This window comes from Gossypium hirsutum, chromosome A04, assembly GCF_007990345.1.
Source record: "Gossypium hirsutum isolate 1008001.06 chromosome A04, Gossypium_hirsutum_v2.1, whole genome shotgun sequence".
Lineage (NCBI taxonomy): Eukaryota > Viridiplantae > Streptophyta > Magnoliopsida > Malvales > Malvaceae > Gossypium > Gossypium hirsutum.
This window is the reverse complement of record NC_053427.1, coordinates 15,166,918-15,189,636: the sequence shown is the minus strand read 5'-3', so window position 1 is coordinate 15,189,636 and position 22,719 is coordinate 15,166,918. Positions and strand designations below refer to the sequence as shown.

At 32.1% G+C, this 22,719-nt stretch overlaps 2 protein-coding genes across 2 annotated transcripts in view; both read right to left on the bottom strand.

Moving 5' to 3' along the window:
* Positions 1–575: 575 nt before the first annotated feature.
* LOC107949303 (uncharacterized) lies at positions 576–1,618 on the bottom strand. The gene is made up of 2 exons (XM_016884022.2): positions 1,252–1,618; positions 576–980 (listed from the first exon to the last, which is right to left on the bottom strand). Exons 1-2 carry the CDS (start codon positions 1,518–1,520, stop codon positions 653–655), a joined length of 597 nt encoding a protein of 198 aa, XP_016739511.1. The 5' UTR covers positions 1,521–1,618; the 3' UTR covers positions 576–652.
* A 4,020-nt stretch (positions 1,619–5,638) lies between these two features.
* Positions 5,639–22,719, bottom strand: part of LOC107947874 (DCN1-like protein 1) — a 60,155-nt gene continuing 43,074 nt past the window's right edge. The window contains exons 10-11 of the mRNA XM_041110993.1: positions 6,599–6,658; positions 5,639–5,928 (exon numbers count right to left, since the gene is read on the bottom strand). Of these exons, the coding sequence (XP_040966927.1) occupies positions 5,815–5,928; positions 6,599–6,658 (174 nt within the window). The 3' untranslated portion in view covers positions 5,639–5,814. The remainder of the gene's footprint in view (positions 5,929–6,598; positions 6,659–22,719) is intronic.

Below are 22,719 nucleotides of genomic sequence, written 5' to 3'. Positions count from 1 at the left end.
AAATTTTTTTTTCATTAAATTGTTCTCAACTTTGATTTCTTAAAGGTTTTTGAGGCTTTCATTATGAAATGTGCTCGGGACTTGTCCCCATCAGTATTTGATGTCTTAAAAATAATTTCAAACTAACTCTAGATCTTCTAAATGCTATAGATTTCTTTTAAGAACAAGAATATGTCATAGAAAGTCTATTTTAATAATAGTTCAATTTTGTATAAGTTTGAAAGTATCACTGTAGCATCTCATTTTTGTACCAATCGTCAGGACGGGTAAGAAGTGTTACATCGACACTTTCCAGGGAATGTAATGGTATTTTACAACATTACCTTAATAAAAAATAATATTATTGTATTTTAAATTTTTTCATTACTTTTTATTATTAACAAATATTTGAATTAAAAATTTAATAATATTTTTAATAGTCTTTATTATTAGCAAATGTTTGAATTAAACTAAGAAGTATGGTTTTCTCACATCATGATTACATGAATGCAACTCTTAAGGAAATTTACATTTCAAAGAAAATAAACTAAAATTTTTAATACAAAATATTTAAATCACATCTCAACCAATTAAAATCTTTGGAAAATGACATCTTTTCATCATATCAAATGTCCTCGTTCAACGGCCATAAGATCAATCATCACTTGCTCGACTATAATATTCTCAACTGTGTAATAGGCCAATTTTGGCATAGACTAAAAAACAAAAAAAAAACAGAGACTAAACCAAAATAAAATAAGTCCAGTCCATACAAACCCAAACTAAAGTTACTAGCCCAAAAAGTTACAAAACAACCCAATACCCAAAAATAATAAAACATAAGGCCCAACAATAGCAACAGGCCTAATGGCCCAAAACTTAAACTTAGGTTTAGCCAAACAAACCCTAGCCCCATCTGTTTTGCGCCGCAGCAGCCTCCAGTGTCACAGTCACTCGCGCCTCCACGTCGACATGCCTGTACGGCCTCCATACCTCTGTACCTGTAAACAAATGCCAAGACAATAGCACACCAAGAAAGAAATTTTGTATTCTTCTTTCGGCTATAAAGGCCACCAAAACATTGTAATATACACATACGAAATATCAAATACAAAAAAATATATACAGAGATTTGAAACACAAAGAAATCGAAAACAAAAGGTGTTCTTTTTAGATATCTGTTATTTTGATTTCTCTCATATTTTGGTATTTTCTTTCTATTTTCTATTTTCATTTTAAAGGTGAAATAATAAAAGAAAAAAGAGAACTCACCTAGTGTTCTGGTTTTCTTCACCGTGAGTAGTTGAGGAAGCCACCGCCAAGGATCGGTGGTTGGAAACCGAGAGGTTTCTAGAAGTTTTTGGGTGTTTGTTTTTTTTTCGAGGTTTCGGGCCTAGATTTGGATTTAGGAGGGTCGAAGGGACAAAAGGGAAAGTTTCGGCTTTCTCCAGCCACCATGAACGGCGGCGTCGCTGTAGATGACCGGCGGCGTCGCTGTAGGTGACCGGCGGCGGGCGCAGTGGCTGGCGACCGGAATCCATGGCCAGACATAAGGCTGAGAGAGAAAATGGGAGAGCAAAATTTCTGGGTTTTTTTGGAAGAAGGGTTAAAATGAAGGTTTAAAAAAAAGTTTTGGGCTTATATACCGTGTGTAAAATGGCGTCGTTTCACCTAGGCCATTTAAGTGCCAAAACCGCATCGTTTTACTAATGGCCCGTCTGACCCAACTCGCTCTAGCCTAGGATCCGCATGTTTTTTAATCGAAAGGGTTAATTGCGCTTTTAGCCCTTCCGCTTTTTTATTATTTTGCAATTAAGTTTTTATTTTTTTAATTTTCGCCCAGTAGTTTATTACATTTCCAATTTAGTCCTTACTACAACTGTGCGTTTTGGATGGGAGGAATAATTTTCCTTTTGGTCCCTCCTTGTTATTCGCGCATGCAAATTGGTCCTTTTTTTTATATTTATTTTGGATTTGCCCCGAATTTCTGTTTTAAATTCAATTTAGTCCCTTTTTAGTTATTTTGCTATTTTGTTATTAAAATTAAATAATTTTGCTTTTATTATTAATATTAATATTATTATTACCATTTATTATTATTATTATTATTATTACTATTACTATTATTTTTATTACCATTATTATTACTATTTTTGTTATTATTATTATTATTATTATTACTATTGTATTACTATTATTATTATCATTATTATATATATATATTTTGTGTTTACATTTAAGTTATTATTATTATATTACATAATTTAATATTATTTTTTTATAATATTTATTTTATTTTATTTTTATATATCATTACTCTTATTATTATCATTTTATCATTCATTTTATTTATATCTTTTAAAATAATTTCAAACTTTAGAATATTTATTATTTGTATTTGTTATTATTATTATTAATATTACCATCATCATTATTAATATTATTATTTTTAAATCCCTCTAAATTACATTTTAATCCTTTAGACATTCATTTTATTTTAATTTAGGCCCTCAAGTTCATTTTAATTCCAATTTGGTCTTCGCTCATTTAATTTTGTCCCTTCTTGGCCCTTTTTTTAATTTATCTTTATTATCATTTATTATTTTACTTATTATTTATCTATTTATCTATTGTTCTTTGCTTTTTAAATATTTCAAATTGATTTATTTCTCTTTTATTATGCATTTTATTTATTTCTACTTGCTTTTATTACCATCATTAGTTGTTTACATATTTTGTTATAAATTATATCCTCAATTTTATTTTACTTTTAACTTGATTCTTTATTTTCGGTATTTTACAAATTATTTCTCACTTGTATTGATTTGTGTAGTTGTTTCTATGCCTCTATTATTTGAGTAGCATTATTCTTTATTTGTTGTGTATGGCTGCTATCATCATTGTTGTTGCCTATTTTATTTATCTCTTGATGGCTCTTGTTAATGTTAAATAGTGTACATTTTATGATTCTTATGCATTGTTTTGTTAATGTATTCATTATTGCCTTTCGCTAATACTACATTTCATTCGTATATCATTTTAAATATTATATATTTTTACCTAAACTCGTGAAATTAAAATTTTAACAATAAGCAATATTTCATATTTTGGGAATTCAAGAAATCGTACCCTAACTTATGGGGTTTCGATTTTCCGTTAATCCTAAAAAAGCCAAATATTCTTTCAAATCAAAATACATGACTTTAAATAAAAAAGGGGAGCAATATTTCACATTTGGAAATTCGAGAGATCGTGCCCTAACGTACTAGGTTTCGATTTTTCTCTTTTGACCCAAATGACCGAATATCCTTTTAAAATTAAAATGCATGAGTTTTGAAAATCAAAAGACAAGCTTATTCTCGAGGGTTTAAAATGTTGTATCCTAACGTACTGGATGTGACATTTTATTACTTCGGGACAAGAAGGTCTCTAGCACTCGCTTCGATTTATCAAACATTTTCTTTTTGTAAAATTAGCATTAATAAAGAAGGAGGATTGTATTTTTAAATTCTTTATGGATTTACAACTTTCGGCATTAAGACATTAATTAATCAATTAGGTATCAATTTTGGTTTTACGAGGGTGTTAATCCTTCCTCGTACATAACTGACTCCCGAACCCGTTTTCTCGAATTTCGTAGACCAAAATCGCTATTTTAGTAAAACAAAATATTTTATTAAAACAATCAAATTACGAGGTGATCCGATCACACCTAAACAAAAAAGATTGGTGGCGACTCCCTTTTTTTGTTTTCATTTTCAAAATCAAAGTCGACGACCCCGTTTTTGCAAAAAAGAAGGTTTCGAAAACCTGCATCAATGAACATATAATCCAAAATATTGAATGCTTTTTTCCATAAATAATATAAACATTATTTATTATTTATACTATTATTTAAGTATTAAATTAAGTTAGCGTTACCCATCAACTAGATCCCAACCTGACGAAGAAATTGTTAAATATCCAATCATTTTCCAAAATAATAAATATACTACAAGGATTTTTATTTTAGATATATTTATATAAAATCTATAATCCAAAATATTATCTAATAATTAAAAATTTATTCAAGATATAAATAATTATACATAGTTTTTAGTTTTTTTATATAAATTAATAAATTATAAATATCGTTTATTATCTATATCTATACTATTATTTAACTAGGGTTTTTTACCCAAATAATATAAAAAACAATTATTTACAAAAAGGTATAGAAAACAAAATAATTACGAAAATAGGCATTTGTTACAGTGTTTTGACGGTGCCACCTGACATATTGGCAGCACCAGACTAAAATTTGAAGATCTAAAAACTCCAAGGACCTTATATGCAAATTTCCCATTTTAATTAGGTGCTGAAAAAATACTTCAAAGGGTGCCGCTTGACAGTATGACAACACCAAACTTTAAAAGGATAAATTGCACCCTAAACCCCCTTATTTATTATTATTTTTATCCTCTTTTAACACAAAAAATAGATTGGCCTCTTATCAATTAGTCTAAAAAGTTTTTCTACCAAAAAGTAGCATTGTCAGTAAGCCGATTCCAACTGGAAATAAATTATATATATTTTAAAATATTTATAATTTTATTATCAATTTGATTTACGGACACGATATAAAATTATAATTATAAAAGCTTTAGAAAAATCTTATTATTTATAAATTATAATTATTAGTTAAATTTATAGTTTCCAAATATAATGAGAACAAAAGAAAACTACTATAAACCGTTAATTGTTATGTCAAACATAATTTGAACAATAAAAATATTTTTTGAAAAATAAATAAAATTTGTTTCGAGTTGGAATCGACTTACTTACAAAAATACTTTTTGGTAGAAAAATATTTTAGACTAATCGATAAGAGGTCAATCTATTTTTGGTATTAAAGGAGAATAAAAATGAATAATAAATAAAAGGTTTAGGGTGCAATTTACCCTTTTAAAATTTGATGCCACCGGACTGTTAGGCGGCACCCTTCAAAGGTATTTTCAGCTGCTAATTAGAAAGGAAAATTTACATATAAGGTCCTTGGAGTTTTTAGATCATCACATTTTAATTTGGCGCCGGCAATATGTCAGGCGGCATTGTCTGAACACTGTAGCAAATGCCTATTTTCGTAATTATTCTGTTTTCTATACATTTTTTCTAATTAATTATTTGGGTAAAAAACCCATTTAAATACCTTAATAAATTAGTATCACCAATCAACCGAGTCTCAACTTAGTTAGAAAATTATTAAATACACAATCATTTTATAAAAGAACAAATAAGCTACAAGGGTTCTCCAATCTTTTTATATTTTTATATAAAATCTAGAAAAATATACTTATGATAAGATTCAAATCTAAGACACTATGGTCTTTAATATTTTATTTTACCATTTCAACCAAAGCTTTATTTATTTTTTTATATCAAATTTATATATATATATTTGTTACAAATTAAAAATTTATTCAAGAATAAACTATAATTAAATATTTTAGTTTTATATATAATAGTTAATTAGCAATATTATTTATTATATTATTAAAGATAAAATAAAACACTAATAATTTTAATTATATTATTACCCAAAAAGAAACAATATAAAAATAGTTTTAAGTAATTTAATTCATAAACATCAATAATTGAAGGTGTAGTTTGAGCTTTGTTCTTTTAATGAACAAACCATAAAATTTCATTCATAATCAGCTCGATTAATTAGTAAAAATCAAATTAATTAGAAACAATTCATGGAACACTAAGTTTATTTACAACTTTAAACCCATATTAATTAATATAACAATTGATTGTAAAAATTCCTGAATAATATATAAACCAACACTCCTTTCATTCCATCTTTGAATGATTGATGCCATTCTCGTTCAAGTATTCCACGAATTCATCGATAAGATAGGGCCAAGCACCTTCAGCATCATAATTTTCTAGTCCAGTATCTACTTTCTACAAGATAATTATAAGTAGTATTTTTCAATATTGTGAAAACATATGCCATTTATATGAGTAAGTAGTAAAAAAACAGAGAGAAGAAAACACATACATTTCAAATAAATGAAGCAAATGTTGTCTATAACAACCTATTTAGAAGTTCTATTGCTCAAACTCAAATGTTCCCTTAATGTGCATCGAAACATCATATTCCCTCTGAAACAATCAATAGTTTGTTCTCTAATTGAAAAATCATTTTTGTTTGCTAAATTAAAGGGTAAAATGGGAGGAGTCAACGAGAGACAAAGATGGAATTCTTTTGGATCAAAGAGAAGTGATGTTTATCCATGCCTTGGTTGGTGATAAAATGAAAAAGCATCTACTTAATCTCAATGGTAATTTTTGAAGGAAAAATGAATCCAAGTACCCTTGACTAGTTTTCTTTAGTATTTCATATTATAGGTTTTGAATTTTGATGATCTATTCTCTTAGGTTTATATCATTTTCTGATATTAGCATGAACGTTAAACAACATAACTATATGTATATCACTCATCTTAAAAGTCAGAGCAACATAGTGATCTGGTAGTATAAAGTTTTCAATAGACTGTACCATTGATGATAGAATACAATTTATTCAAATTGCATATGGAAAGAGGAATATTAAGAGGTGCTTTGAACTTACATTAAAAAACTCCAAAAGTTGAGACCATGTGTCCCTTGAAATTGCTTTATTATGTCGAGTCTGTTCAAGTGGCATCATAGCATAAAATGCAATTAGACAACAATTAAAGTAGAGACCAATGCAATTAAACAAGAAAGATCCACCAAGGCATAAATACTAATGATTCAAAAGATAGTAAATCCTTTCATTTTTGCCATTTCTTTTATCACATAATTGTTAGTGAACCTACATCAGTCATTGACTTTATAGGATCTAATATTTGTATCAAGTATAAATGTAATGCGGTTGAACTTATCATCAATGCAAAATCTTCTTTTATTAAACAAAGAAATAAATAAATGAACCACCTTGTTTTTTAATGAAAGTTATGGATACTAAGTTTATGCCAATGATATTATTCCTACTATGATAATCATTAAAAAGAATTTACGATACAACATTCTTTCCCTCAAAAATAAATAAAAACATTAGACCATTGGTAGAAAAAAAGTCTAAGATCTTACCATTAAAATTTGAGTTTTATCATGAATTATTCATTTGTGATTCTTATTTTGATTATTGGAGCTATTGATATAATTATAACTTAGTTGTAATTTCAAAATTTTGTATTTAAACAATAAATATTATACCTCATTCTTATTATTTAGAATAAAGAAGTTTATCAGTAAGTTTTTTTTCTTTAGGGATTTAGAATAATGAAGTTAATCACTAAAGACTAAAGATAAGCATTTTCCTTTTTAGCAATTAAACTTCGATTTTGTAGTTTATTGTTTAAATAAAGAGTTTGTTGTTATGAATTAAGCAAGATTAGTGATAAACTTATAGCTATGCTTTTATATATTCAAGAAATTTTTAATTATGAAAATAAATTAGATGGAAGCCTAACAAGCTTAACGAAGAATATAGGAAAAAATATTTGTTGAAACCACACTTTTCAATAAAAAGAAATGATTTTATTTAGAGAACATTTTCATCCATCAAGCATTATCCTCCTGTCCAAGTCCTATCTAAAATACCATAGGAACATGTTTTTGTTGTGCAAATAGTTTATTTTCTTATGACTTTATTTAACTAAATGCAAAAGCATAACTCATTGATAGTGAACTCAAGATGTATTGTCATACAATGAGTAAAGATACACTACTCAATACCTACATATCATGATTTGGTACTAATAGTTCAATGTCTAAAGTGATAACAATGGGACCAAAAATTATTACCAATATGCTAATTGTAAGGTGAGGTTAGCGAAAATTTTGCTTGTTCACAAACTCACCAATGATTTCAATTGTGTCAATGATTTTTCCCCCGAATTACTATGAATTAAGTTACTTGAAATTGGGAAGGATAGTCGACAAAGCTAAGAAATATCTTCTTTTTACGATCTTAATAATCCTAGAGAATAAGCTCAGATTGCAAAAAGTGTGTCAACTCCAATTTTTCCTGTTTGATCCACCAATAATAATGTAATTATGTTATGAACTATATGTTATGTCCATGCCAATTTCAAATATTTAAAAGGATTGATCCCAACATTCTTTATGGCATTGATCTTGAGGAGTTTTTGAATTATATTATGAACTATATATAAGGTCCATGCCAATTTCAAATATTTTAAAAGATTGATCTCAGACATTTTTCATGTAGAAAATAGTTGTGGAAAAATAGAACATCGATAATGACAATGTATCGCAAAGAAAAGAGAAAGAAAAAATAAAGAACACATAGATTTTTACGTGGAAACCCTTTCGGAAAAAACCATGGGCACAGGAGAAGATAATTTACTATGTCGAGTTCAAATGATTACAAAAGAAGTAGACTATGTCTATTTATAGGCTTGTAAAACCATATTCTAATAGAATGAGTGTTGTAAGATTGAAACACCTTATTCTAATCAATATTAAATAGATGAAGTTTAATGTGGTTTAAAAACTTTATTCTAAAATAAAATAAAAGAAGTGTAGTTCTATATGGATTTTACTTTTATTTTATTTTACCACTGTATTTTATTTTAATAAGGACTCGGGTCACTTAATTCTAGCAATAGTGTTTCAATGCAAGGCTACAAAAATATCTCATCCTTTTGAAATGATTAATAGTGACATATGGGATTCTCTTGAGATTAAAATATCTTGACTACTTGTTTGTATGCTTCATTATTGATGTTTTCTTATACTTGAAAGAAAAACCAAAGGCAATCATCATCTTCAAAAATTTCAAGAACTTGATCTGAACAAAATTTTAGAAAAAAGATAAAGTTTTTTTCAATAAAATAATGTCAAAGATTACTTCAATTCTATTTTATACTTGATGAAATTTAATGGATCAAGAAAAGTGTATCAAAGTTTATGTGTTGACATACCTAAAGAAAATGAGGTGGCAAGGTTAAAAAGATAGACTACTTCTTGAAGTTGCCAAACCAATTTTTTCAAAAAAGAAAAACTATTCCCAAACCTTTTAAAGTAAGTTTGTGTCAAAATCTTCTCTCTTGCTCAAATACTAGAACCGTCTCATCTTTTCTATCAAAAGCATTTTGGAGTATCTCATATGTTCATAAACAACAACAACATCGAAGCAAGCTTGAACTAAAGGCAACTAATGTCTCTTTCTTAAATCCTAAAAGGCGAGTATTACTTCCGTATCAATATAAAACTCTACACTTCTATGGATGTTACATTTTATAAAAAAACAAACATATTACTGAAAAACTTTCATTCAATGGCAGAATTCAGTTATACAAGGTTGTTTCTTTTACCTCGACTCCTAAACTCTTTTAAAATCAAAGCTTAACAATTTCATCCTAACTAAAGCCATGCCAATCACCCCTCCAAAAAAATCAGCTTATCCCCCTAAGATAGTTTAGTAACCCTTCCAAAAACACTTTTACAATTCAAGCCAAACACTAGCACATCTATGTTTGTCTACAGGTAACCTATAGTTTATAAAGTGATTATTATTTATCAAAGAAGAAAGGATCATGAAAAAATAGAGGAACACATAATTTTTTAATAGAGAAATGATACCAAACCAAGTCTAGATAATCTACATAAGACTTTTTAAAATTTATATTATTGCTAATGACTTGTAACATCCTGATTTTAGGCTTAGTCGGAACAGTGGTTTCGGGATCACAAATTCGACGAGGAAAGTTTCATTTTTATTATATTTTTATGGTCTACGATTTCACGAAATGATTTCATGAAAATTTCATTAAAAAAATTTCGACGTTTGGGCACTTAATTTCGTCAAAAGGACTAAATTGTAAAAAGTGCAAAAGTTGAGTTTTACATGTTAAAAGTGTTTAATTGTTATGAGTTTTTAAATCAAAGGTCCTTAAATGGAAATTAGACCATTTTTAAGTTTGTGGACAAAAATTGGACATGGATGGAATTTTTTTGAAAGTTTAGTAGTAAGGGCATTTTGGTCATTTGTATATTAAATGAAATAAAATGAGAAAAATAACACAAAATGGTCATCTTCTCCATATGGAGGCCGAAATTAGCATGTGGGAAGCCATGGCTAGGGTTTTCAAGCTTTCCAAGCTCAATAGTAAGTCCATTCTAGCCCCGTTTTTCAATTTCTTTACGTTTTTGTAATCCCGGTAACTTGATTAAGCTTATGCTAGCAATAATTAAACCTAGGGTTCGTATTTGGAAAAATACCCATAGGTGAAAGTTGTGTATTTTGGTGTTTTATGATAGAATACGAGGTTTTAAATTATGTTAGACAACTTGTGCTACTCAGTTTTAAGTGAAAACGAGTAAAAGGGCTTAATCGGTAAAAATACCTAATAGTCATAAGTGCATGTTAGAGTGAGAATTTGATGTTGTCATAGAAGGGAAAAATGATCAGCATGTCATAAAACATAAGAATAAGAGATGAAGTTTAATTCCCGAGCCTAGGGGCAAAAGAGTAATTATGCAAAAGTTTAGGGGCAAAATGGTAATTTTTTAAAAGTTCGTATTAAAGGCTGTTTTGATGAATGTATGTATTAAATAAATTAATTTGGTATTATAGATCTAGAGAAACGAGATTTAAGTCGTGATCGAGGGAAAAACAAAGTTTACAAGGAATAGGCTCGATCGCTAATATTTTGTATCGAGGTAAGTTCGTATGATAATAATAATGCAATGTTATGTTTGAATTATATTTCTTACTATTATTTCATATATTGTATGATTTAATATATTGGAAAAGTTGATGGAATGGTGTTTATGATGTAGAAATATGACATGAAAGAATGTTACATTGAATGCAAGAAAATGATGATACATGAGTGATATATGAAATATGTGATTTATGCTATGTAAATTCTTAAAAGCTGATTTGCTATTTGAGTTGTGTCTTATTATACTATGAATGGACAATTGGTACTATGGATAGTGAGATCGACACTTCGAGTAAGTTCGTATATAAATAATCTATCGATTCTTTTTATGTCAATATATTTTGATATCATATGAAATGTGGCTGCCTATTAAATGGTTATTTGATGTAAATTATGAATTTAAATTGATTACGAACAATTTAATAAAATATTGAAAAGTGAGGAATTTCCCGATTGAACCTTCGGAATAGAAACGATACAAATGAGCTATTGTGAGGTCACGTGTGTAGCACTAAGTGCAGGCTACTACGTGTACCAGATTGTTGGTCGCATGTGTAGTACTAAGTGCAGGCTACTATGCGTACCTGATAACTTCGATCACGTGTGTAGTACTAAGTGCAGGCTACTACGTGTACCGGATAATTAGTCGCATGTGTAGTACTAAGTGCAGGCTACTATGCGTACCAGATAGCTTCGGCTACAAGTGTGGAAATGAGAAAATGTACAGGCAATTGTGTATCTGTTATTATTCGATGAGTTCAACGGGAAATCAATTAAGTGAAAATAAATGTGAAAGTGATTATGTGATGAACAACTGCAAGTATATGTTTATTTAAATTTATGAGCAATATGCTCGATATTTGAGTGAACCTCGGTAAAATGGAATGGATTAAGTGAAATTGTGCAAAAGTGAACTTTAGTAGTAAAACAGTGTTGGACAGCAGCAGTGCATGAATTTGAAAATTTACCAAAAATTGTGGAAGTTGAATTAAATTTCAAATAAAATATGTAATTAAATTTTATTGAGTCTATTTTCACATAAAACAAACAGGGGAAGCAAAAGAATTCCATATTATGTGATATTTGAATTCTTGTGAGATAATGTCTGAATGAATTCGAGATCCCCTGTTCTGATTTGGAAAAATTGTTAAAAATTATATAAAAATAATTTTGGGGTATAATTTATATGCCTAGAATATTGGATGAGTCTACTTTTAAAAAAAACAAACCAGAACATCATCTGAGTTTTTTACTATGAGATAAATAAATTTTAGTGAAGAAAGGTTGAAGCTGTTAAACAGTGAAACAGGGGATAATTTGAATAATAAACTGTACTTATTGGATGGACCAAAAATTCTTAAAATTTTATGGTGAAAAGATATATGAGTCTAGTTTTTGGGAAAATTTACGGATCTTAATTTGGAGTTTCGTAGCTCTAAATATAAATGATTTAGTGACTGTTACTCAAGAAAACAACTTAACCAGAACATGTGTAAATGTACAAATAAGTTAGTTTTATTGTGGGAAGCATGTTAGTAAATTGCTTATTATTATTTCATGTGAGCTTACTAAGCATAAAGCTTACCCCTCCTTTCCATTTCTTTTAGTGTTGTCAGGTTAGCTCAGGGTTGGAGACCGTCGGAGGCAGCATCACACTATCAAGCCAACACCTTGACAGTATAAACACATATGCTAGAATTATCAAGTGAGTGGCATGTATAGAGACCTAATTTTATAACATGTGTTATTATAATTTGGCCAAATATATTGGCCTTTAGTGAGCTAATGATTCTGACTTATAAATCTAGTTATTTATGTTATGTTTGAATTGGTGATGTGCATATGTTTGGTTGTCATGCATGGTTGGTAATAAGTTGTTTAAGTTGTTTAATTAATGAATTAAGTTTAGTAACACTTCGTGCTCGATCCGACGATGGTCTCGGGTACGGGGGCGTTACATGACTATATTAAAATTTATATTTCTTATAAGGTCATCGAGCTAAAAGTATCATTTGTTAATTGAAAACTCTATTTTTTTGTTTTCATTTATTATCTTACTTTATGGTTATCCTCTTGGTGAAAGGTGTGAAGGGTTTTTTGTGATTTATTTTTTGAAATTTTTTATTTGATTTATCACAATTTGCAGGGTTTAGTTTCATGGTAATTTGGTGATTAGGGGCATTAACGGAGCTAGGATGAGAATATTGTATTGGAATGTGAGATGGGCATGTTCAAGTTTAAAAGAGAAATTTCTAAGAAAACAATTTTTAGATCTCAACATTAAAATTGTGTTAGTGCAAGAAAATAAGCTTACTCAGTGTGATGATTTTAAGATACAAACAATGTGTCTCGATTTTAATTTTGATTAGGAGTGGTTTCCAATTAAGGGTCCATTTGAAAGTTTGATAACGATTTTATATATGAAATATTTCATGGAGGAGTGATCTATTTTTGTGGATAACTTTTAATTGTTAGTTGATGTTAATGAGTGGAGAACTTCATGTTTTGTATGTGTAATGTTTATCACCTGGTCGCTTAATGCGAAAAATAAATTATAGATGAACCTTGAGTTAATATTTTGGAACGACAAAGAACAATGGTGTGTTGTTGTTGAATTTAATTGTGTGAGTTGACGAGGAAAGAGCTGAATATGAGCATGTATTGCATGAATTGAAAACAAAGAGAGTATGCATTGGCTTTTTTGGAAGTGCTATTTTGAAATTGATAATTCTGCTAATTGAATTGCAGATGCCAACTTTTCAATCATGTGCAAAGGCAATAATAAATTCACAATTATGCTAGGAAGGGTGAAGCTACCAGACTAGAGTTGTTTTCAGCTTGGTTATAACATTTTTTTGGCTTGTTGGTTGTCTAAAAATGCTATAATGTTGTCATTTCATTCTTTGGTTTAGCTTACAGAGTTGTTATTTCATTGTTTAGGTTTAGCATTTATTTATTGTTTATCTTTTTCTCTTTAATAATACTCTTTTGCTAATAAAATCTTCTTTTGGACGAACAAAAAAAAAGAACATTCCTATTTGTTTGAGAAAATGTTTAAAGATCATGAACCAAACATTTAAGCTAAAAATTTCTTTGAGATAAGAGGCAATGCAAATAAGGTTTTTAAGCTTTTAAAGTTTTTATATGGTCTCAAGCAATTTCTTAAAACATAGTTTGATATGTTTACGAAGGTAACCAAGAAACATGAGTATTCTTAAGGTCAAGTTGATCGAACCATGTTCATAAAATATTTTTCTAATAGGAAAGTTTCTCTTATCATAGTTTATGTTGAAAATATTATTGTCAGTTTTGTAACGCCCTAACAATTTGAATGTTTGTCTATTAACATTTGTCAATAATTAAGTCTTAGTATATGTGGTTAAGTGTTCTTCTTATATGTTTAGGGTCAAGGGTTCAATTCTCACTATTAGAAGTTTTGTGATTATGTTTTAAATTGACTTAATACATATCCTTGAACTATTGACTTAAGTTTAATTCTGTATAATTTTATGTCAAGAATGAGCTTGTTGGTTCGATGGTTAAGTTTTTGTGTACCTTCTGGTTTTGTGTTCAAGTCTCTGTGTGTCCAATAAGAAAATAATTTTTGTTACTACTTCGTTAAGTGTGTTATTTTTTTGAAAACCAATTAATTGAAACTCTTCCTCTTTCCTATAAGTTCTCCTTCTTCTCTTCCTCTTATTTTTCTTTCTTTCTCTTCTTCTTTTCCTTTCATTTTATTCTTCCTTTTATTGCCTTATTTCTTTTTATATTTTTTTTCATTTTACTATTGTTACAATGGGGAAAACTTCGTATTTCGTTGTCTTCGATTGTCAAAATAATTGCATAAGTTGATGTGAATTTATGTTAGTATTGTTCGCTCATTTTGTCATAGTGGACTTTACTTAATTTCTTGTTTTCTTTGTTAAAGTGTTCGTTTAGTCTTCTTTTAGGCAAAGATCATGGGAACAACATTCTTCAAACGTTCTAGTTTTGTGGATTTTTGTGTTTTGTGAAGGTAAAGAGTTGAATATTTAAATTTGGGGGTTTGTCAAAACTTTTTGATGTAACTTGATTTTGTACTTTGAGTTTTAGCATTTTATTGTGAATAATTGTGTAATTCGTCACTGGATTATCGTTTTTAGGCCTCGGATTCACCTCGATTGCTTATACATCAAATTTTTATCAGGTGTGTAACGAAAACCCAAATTTCTGCAAGTTTTGAACGTCGAAAACCATGCCTGTTAATGCCACACGGTCGTGTGATAGGTCGTGTAACTCAATGTTTATGTAGTAGAGTCACACAAGCCAAGGAAACGAGCATATGTCCAGGCCATGTAAGTGACATTGTGAGATTTGAGTCACACTGGCATGCACTTGGTCGTTTGATAAATTGTGTAACTCACTATTTTGAGCCACACGGCCGTGTGCCAGGTCGTGTGACATAACGTGTGTAAACTAAGAAGGGATGCACGTGCATGTGCTAGGCCATATGTACCACACGGGCCAGACTCTTAGGCCATGTGAATCCACATAGGTGAGTGGGCCAAGATACTGAAATTTTCTCTAAGGCTGTAAGCATTATTTGAATCAAACGTAGGCTTTCTGAAGGGTCTATATGATTTGAATTAGACTATATAACTTGGTATCCAATCTTCTGAGCTTGAATAATTGATATTATGTACGTATAATGAATGCTATGACCATTAAATGATACTGATATGAATTATCCGATTATGAATTGTATCTGGATAACTGTATGTACTACCTTAAGATCTGACATTTGTATTTTGCATTTGCTTTTGGTGGGAACGGTAAAGAAGGAAGTGTTGATAGTTAAGGACCTACTGAATTGAGTGGCTAGGCCACAATTTTGTATCTGAATCTGACGATCCATTGCATATTATTCTAGCAGCTAGCCTGCACTTACTCTAGAATGTACCATACCGACACTAAGTGGTGTGTAGGGTTGGCTGGGTACTTGATACCTGATATGGTGTGTTGGGTTGGTCAAAGATTATGTGTAGCGGATGGGGGTAGGAAACTGCATCTGTATCTAATCTGTTTTGTGATCTTATCTGATATATTCTATGATCTTATCTGATCTGTTGCTATAATACTGGATATTTTCTATTACTAGTTATGTATCTGAATTTGGGAAATTATTGTTATATTTAAATTGTAGTTTTGATTTTATGTCTGTTACATACGAAGTATTAAACTCATTTCGTTTGCTTAATTGGATTTTAGGTAGCCCCTCGTCTTAGGAGGCTCGATGTATCAAGAGCTCGGCCATCTCTCCTTTCTAATTACTTTTATAGTTTAAATAAACTAATACTATCGTACGTTCTCTTTGAATTTTAGTTTTAAGTTTTTTCTTTTGAAGATGCTTTGAATGTTTTTCGGACGATAGATTTTATATAATTAAAGGTTGGATTTTCTTATATGTTTTGATGTAGCTCTCCATACTTGGTCTTAATGTCTAGGCTGGATATGGGGTGTTACATTTAGTAGTATCAGAGTCAGGTTTATAACACTTGGGTTGTGTTTTTTGGGCTTTTGCTTTGATAAAAATGTGTTTTAAATGAAACTTTGATTCAAAAACTCTGATAACTAATTTTGTAAAAGATTGAGTTATGATGTTAAACCTGTAAGTATTCCTGCTTAGTTATACCATTAAGTTGAACATGCTATGATGTTTGATTCTGTTGTTTAGTTAAGTATTCTATTATGAATTGTCATAAGGAATCTGATAAGGACTCTGGACTAATTTGAGCATTTTTGACATTGTAGATACAATGATAGCATGAGTTCACGTAGTGGGCATAGACGTAGTGTCCGTGGGTGCTGAGGGAGAGCTCGAGATGAGTTTTCCTTGATGGGCAGTCTGCCTAATATTGATATTAATAAGTCGATAGTACTCCTATTGTTGAGACTGGGTCTCAAACTCCTACTGCTTGGGATGATGTACTATCCCAAGCCATGCTGCAAGTTTTAGAAAGGGTCATTAGGACTCCTTCTGGATCTCAAGATCGAGGGTTGGTCACTAAACGACTTTGATCGAATGGTGCTGAGCTGTTTAGGGGTGTCACTGGAGTTGCCCCTACGGTGGCCAAGTATTGGTTGGATGCCACTGAGTGCATTATGAACAACATCAACTGCACTACTTCTCAAAAATTGAGGGGTATCATGTCTCTTCTAAGAGATGAGGTTTATTAGTGGTGGTTGACCACTGAACAGGGCACTCAGCCCGAATAGAATACCTAGGATTCCTTTAAGATTATCTTCCAAAATAAGTATGTGGGGGCGAGTTATGTGGATGCCCATAGGCAGACTTTATGAGTTTAGTTCAAAGTGAGAGATCTGTGGCTGAGTATGAGGTTGAGTTTTTGAGATTGAGCAGGTATGCTTGAGCACTAGCTGTGACCGACTATGATAAGAGTGTATGGTTTGAGGAAGGTCTGTGGTATGATCTAAGAGTTTTGATAGCTCCTCAGTGGGAGCAAGTGTTTGCAGCTTTGGTTGACAAGGTAAAGATAGCAAAGGAGGTTAAGCGCACTGAGAATGAGAGGAAAGGCCGGGAGAGAGGCCAGAATAAGGTTAAGGGGGAATTGGGTCCCTGTAATTCTGTTCAGCACTCAAAGAAACGAGCAAGGTTTAATTGTCCTTCAAGGACTGAGGCTCCAGCTGCATCAATTGAGATTTAGACCTATAGCAACTGTGCGAGGCACCATCCGGGCGAGTGCTAGAGAAAGATAGGGGCTTGTCCTCGGTATGAATCGATGGACCACCGTGTTCAGAACTGTCCTTAACGATCTGATCAGGTGCAAGCACTTACACAGGCTCCAGCTCCAGGCCCCGTTCAACCTCTGATAGCTCAATAGCCACATGGGGCCATGGAATGACCAAGAGATAACGATTCTGGTAGAGGTCAGCGAACATTAGGCAGAGGTGCTGTTTAGACTGAAGAATGATAGCCTACTCTTGTGTACGCGGTAAGGCACTAGTAGGATAGAGATGACGTTGACATTATATGGGGTACGTTCTTTATTTCTTATTGTTCCATACTTTGCTCTTATTAATATTGAGTCTAAACATTCATTTGTATCTAGTACTATATCTGTGAACTTAGGTATATCTGCTGAGTGTACTATTAGAGAGATTTCTGTAATCAGTCCCTTGGGCCAGTTGATCTGAGTTAGCAAAGTTTATAGACAAGTTCCGTTAGAGATTTAGGGTGTGATATTTCTAGCTAACCTGATGGAATTTCCATTTGGAGAGTTTGATCTGATTTTGAGAATGGATTGGCTCGTGGAACATCGGGTCAGCTTAGATTTTGCCTCTAAGAGGGTTACTATGAGGTCTGATAAGAATAGCGAGTTCATTATGATCGGTGAGCATTGAGATTACCTCTCTAACATAATCACTACTCTTGTAGCTGAAAAGCTATTCGAAAAGAGTATGAGGCATGCCTAGCCTTTGTATCTAATTCTGGTTCAACAGAGCTCTCTGTTAAAGATATTAGAATTGTAAAAGGCTTTTCAATTGTTTTCCTTGAGGAGTTTTCGGGGCTACCTCAGGATTGAGAGGTTGAGTTTGGCATAGAACTGTTACCGGGTACTGCTCCTATATCTATAGCTCCTTATCATATGGCACCGAAGAAGCTTAGGGCGCTAAAGGCTCAACTTCAAGAACTTCTAGATCGTGAGTTCATTTAACTGAATGTGTCTCCGTGGGGGGCACCGGCTCTATTTGTCAAGAAAAAGGATGGATTGATGAGAATGTGTATAGATTATCGTCAGCTGAATAAGTTGATCGTAAAGAATAAATACACGCTTCTGAGGATCGATGACTTGTTTGATCAGTTCTGCGAGGCATCTGTATTCTCTAAAATTAGTCTTTGTTCTGGGTACCATCAGCTCTAGGTTAAAGAAATCAATGTGTATAATATTACTTTTAGGACTCGTTATGGACATTACGAGTTTCTAGTTATACCTTTCAAATTGACAAATTCTCCGGCTGCGTTTATGGATCTAATGAATCGAGTATTTTAGCTATATCTAGACTGTTTTGTAGTAGTCTTTATTGATGACATCCTGATTTATTCAAAGAATGTGAATGAGCATATGAGCATCTTCGAATAGTTCTTTAGATACTCCCTAAGAAACAACTGTATGCTAAGTTTAACAAGTGTGAGTTCTGGTTGCAAGAGGTTAACTTTTTGGGGCATGTTGTGACTGCCGATAGGATCCAAGTTGATCCCAAGAAAATCGAGGCTGTGGTCGAGTGGAAACAACCAAAGCATATGTCTGAGCTTCAAAGTTTCCTAGGTTTGGCAAGTTACTAGCAAAGGTTTATCAAGGGGTTTTCTCTTATCGGAGCTCCTTTTACTAAGTTGTTGCATAAGAACACTCTGTTTGTATAGTCTAATAAGCAATAAGCGAGTTTCGAGAAGCTCAAGTCCGTTTTGACTCAAGAACCTGTTCTGGTATAGCCTAAGTCTGGTAGGGAGTTTGTTGTCTATAGCTATGCTTTGCACGTCAGTTTGGGATACGTTTTGATGCAGGACAGTAAGGTAGTGGCTTATGTGTCCCGATACCTTAAGTTGCAAGAGGGCAACTATCCTATGTAACGACCTTAAGTTGGCGGCAGTTATCGTCGCTCTAAAAATCTGGATGTACTATCTATATGGTGGAAGATGTATCATCTACACCGACTACAGGAGCCTAAAGTATCTTCTAACTCAACAAGAGTTAAACCTTAGGCAACATAGATGGATTGGATTGCTTAAGGATTACGGCTGCATGATAGATTACCATCCTGGTAAGGCCAATGTTGTGGCTGATGCTTTTAGTTATAGAGTAGTGACCGATCGGAAAGTGATGTTTGATCATCTGAGTTTGTTTAATGACAAGAGTTTGCTAGCTGAGTTGCAGGTTAAACTAACCTGGGTTAATCAAATTGGAGCCAAACAGCTGAGGGATGAGTTTCTGGTTTTGCGTTTATGTCAGGTTGAAACAGGTGAAATCTCTGATTTCGGATTGAATAGTGATAGGGTTCAGTGTTTTAGGGGTCAGATTTGTATGCATAACGATGTTGAGTTAAGGCAATAGATTTTATTGGAAACACATAATAGCCCTTATGTTATGCATCCCAGTGTAAATAAAATGTATAGGGATCTTCGAGACCTCTATTGGTGGCCCCATTTGAAATGAGAGGTTACTACCTTCATCTCCTACTGTCTGACATGTTAGAAGGTTAAGGCTGAGCATCAGTTGCCTTGTAGTCTGCTATAGCTGGTTAAGATTCCCCTGTGGAAATGTTGGTGTGTAATAATGGACTTCATTAGTGGGTTGCCTTTGACGCCCTCTAAGATAGACTCGGTTTGGGTCATTGTTGATTAATTGACCAAGTCTGCTCATTTCTTATAGATTATTCGATTCAGAAACTGGCTAAGTTGTATGTCTCTAAAATTGTAAGACTACATAGAGTTTCAATTTTGATTATCTCTGATAGAGATATGCGTTTTACTTCTCGATTATGGAAGAAACTTCACGGGGCTTTGGGTACTTGATTGGATTTTAGTACTACATATTATTCTCAGACTGATGGACAATCTAAACTAGTGATTCAAATTCTGGAGGATATGTTATGGAGCTGTGTCATTGACATCTGGGGTAGTTTGGAGGAATATCTACTAGTCTAACATTCAAATGGAACTTTATGAGGCTCTATACAAATGTAAGTGACGTACCCTTCTGTGTTGGATTGAGTTAGGTGAGTGTTAGATTTTGGGTCCTGAGCTAGTTTCTAAAACTTAGAATACTGTTAAATTGATTCGAGACCACTTTAAGGCAGCTTCTGACTGACAGAAATTGTATGTGGATTTAAAGAGAAAAGATATCGAGTATTTTGCAGGTGATCAATTGTTTCTGAAAGTTTCCTTGTCGAAAAAGGTTCTTCGATTTGGATGTAAAGGCAAGTTGAGCTTGAGGTTCATTGGACCTTACCATATTCTGAAACGTGTTAGACCTGTCACTTATCAGCTGGAGTTACCTCTTGAGTTAGATCAGGTTCATGATATGTTCCACATCACGATGTTGAGACGGTATCAGTCTGACCCTTCTCACGTCGTCCCTGTTGAGGAGATTGATGTGAGACCCGATCTCACCTTCAAGGAGGAGCCTGTTCAGATCCTGGAGCGAGATGTTAAAGTCTTGCAAAAGAAATTTGTTCCTTTAGTTAAGAGTTTGTGGCGGAATCATGGCACTGAGGAAGCTACTTGGGAACATGAGGATTCATTTCGTCAGCAATACCCTTATCTATTTAATTCAAGTAAATTTCAAGGACAAAACTTCTTTTCGAATGAGTGAGTTATAACGCCTAAAAAAATTGAATGTTGTTTGTTAATGCCTATTAATAATTAAGTCTTGATATTTGTGGTTAAATGTTCTGCTTATATGTTTGGGGTTAGGGATTTGATTCTCACTATTAGAAGTTTTGTGATTATGTTTTAAATTGACTTAATCCCTATCCTTGAATTATCGGCTTAAGTGTAATTTTGTATAAATTTGTGTAAAAAATGAGCTTGCTATTTCGATGGTTAAGTTTTTGTATACCTTCTAGTTCTATGTTCGAGTCTCTATGTGTCCAACAAGGAAATAATTTTTGTTACTACTCCGTTAAGTGTGGTAATTTTTTTAAAACTAATTAATTGAAATTCTCCCTCTTTCCTGTACATTCTCTTTATTCTCATCCTCTTATTTTCTTTCTTTGTTTCTTTTTCTTCTTTTCCTTCCATTTTATTCTTCCTTTTATTGCCTTATTTCTTTTTAATTTTTCATCATTTTGCTATTGTTATGATGGGGAAAACTCCATATTTGGTTGCCTTTGATTGTCCGAGTAATTACGTAAGCTAATGCGAATTTCTGTTAGTATTGCTCATTCATTTTGTCAAAGTAGATTTTGTTTAATTACTTGAATTCATTTTTTAAGTATTCGTTTGGTATTTTTTAGGCGAAGATGGTGGGAACAACATTCCTCATACATTGTAGTTCTATGGATTTCTGTGTTTTGAAAAGGTAAAGGGTTGAATCCTTGAGTTTGGGGGTTCATCGAAACTTTTTGACGTAACTTATTTTATACTTTGAATTTTAGCGTTTTGTTGTGAATACTTGTGTAATTGGTCGCTAGATTGTCTTTTTAGGTCTCGGATTCACTTCGATTGCTTATACTCAAACCCATATTAGGTGTTTAACGAAAAATCGAATTTCTGTAAGTTTTGAATGCCAAAAAACATCGCTATTGACCCCATACAATAGTGTGGTAGTCCATATAGACCATGTGATACGTCGTGTAACTCATTGTTTGTGAAGTAGAGTCACACGGGTGTGTCCAAGCCTTTTGAGCATTATTTTGAGATTTAAGTCACATGGGCATGCGTTAGGCCGTGTGCTAGATCGTGTAACTCAATATTTTGAGCTACACGATAGTGTGTTAGGTCTTGTGATGGACTGTGTATGACATAAGAAGGGTTGCACGGGCGTGTGCTAGGCCATGTGGACTACATGGGCTAGACACCCAAGCTGTATGAATCCACACAGGCATGTGAGCCAGGGTACTGAAATTTTCTCTAGGACCGTAAGCGTCATTCGAATTGAATGTAGGCCTTTCGAAAAGTTCGTATGATCTGAATTAGACTTTATAACTAGGTATCCCATGTTCTAAGCTTGAATAATTGATATTCTGTACGTATAATGAATGCAATAACTGTTAAGCGATACTGATCTAAATTATCCAATTATGAACTATATCTGGATAACTGTATGTACTACCTTGAAATTTAACATCTGTCTTTTGCATCTGCATTGGGTGGGAATGGTAAAAAAAGGAAGTGTTGGCAGTTAAAGACTTGGTGAGTTGAGTGTCGAAGGCGCAGTTTTGTATCTGATTTTGGTGATCCATCGCATACTGCTCTGGCAGCTAGTTTGCACTTACTCTGGAATTTTTCATATCG

What these genes read in the sequence shown, in the direction of transcription:
- LOC107949303 (XM_016884022.2), bottom strand. Translation starts at nt 1,520, where the DNA reads ATGGATTCCGGTCGCCAGCCACTGCGCCCGCCGCCGGTCACCTACAGC. An exon ending in GAAGAAAACCAGAACACTAG is followed by an intron (nt 981 to 1,251) that starts GTGAGTTCTCTT and finishes ATTTGTTTACAG; the next exon opens with GTACAGAGGTATGGAGGCCG.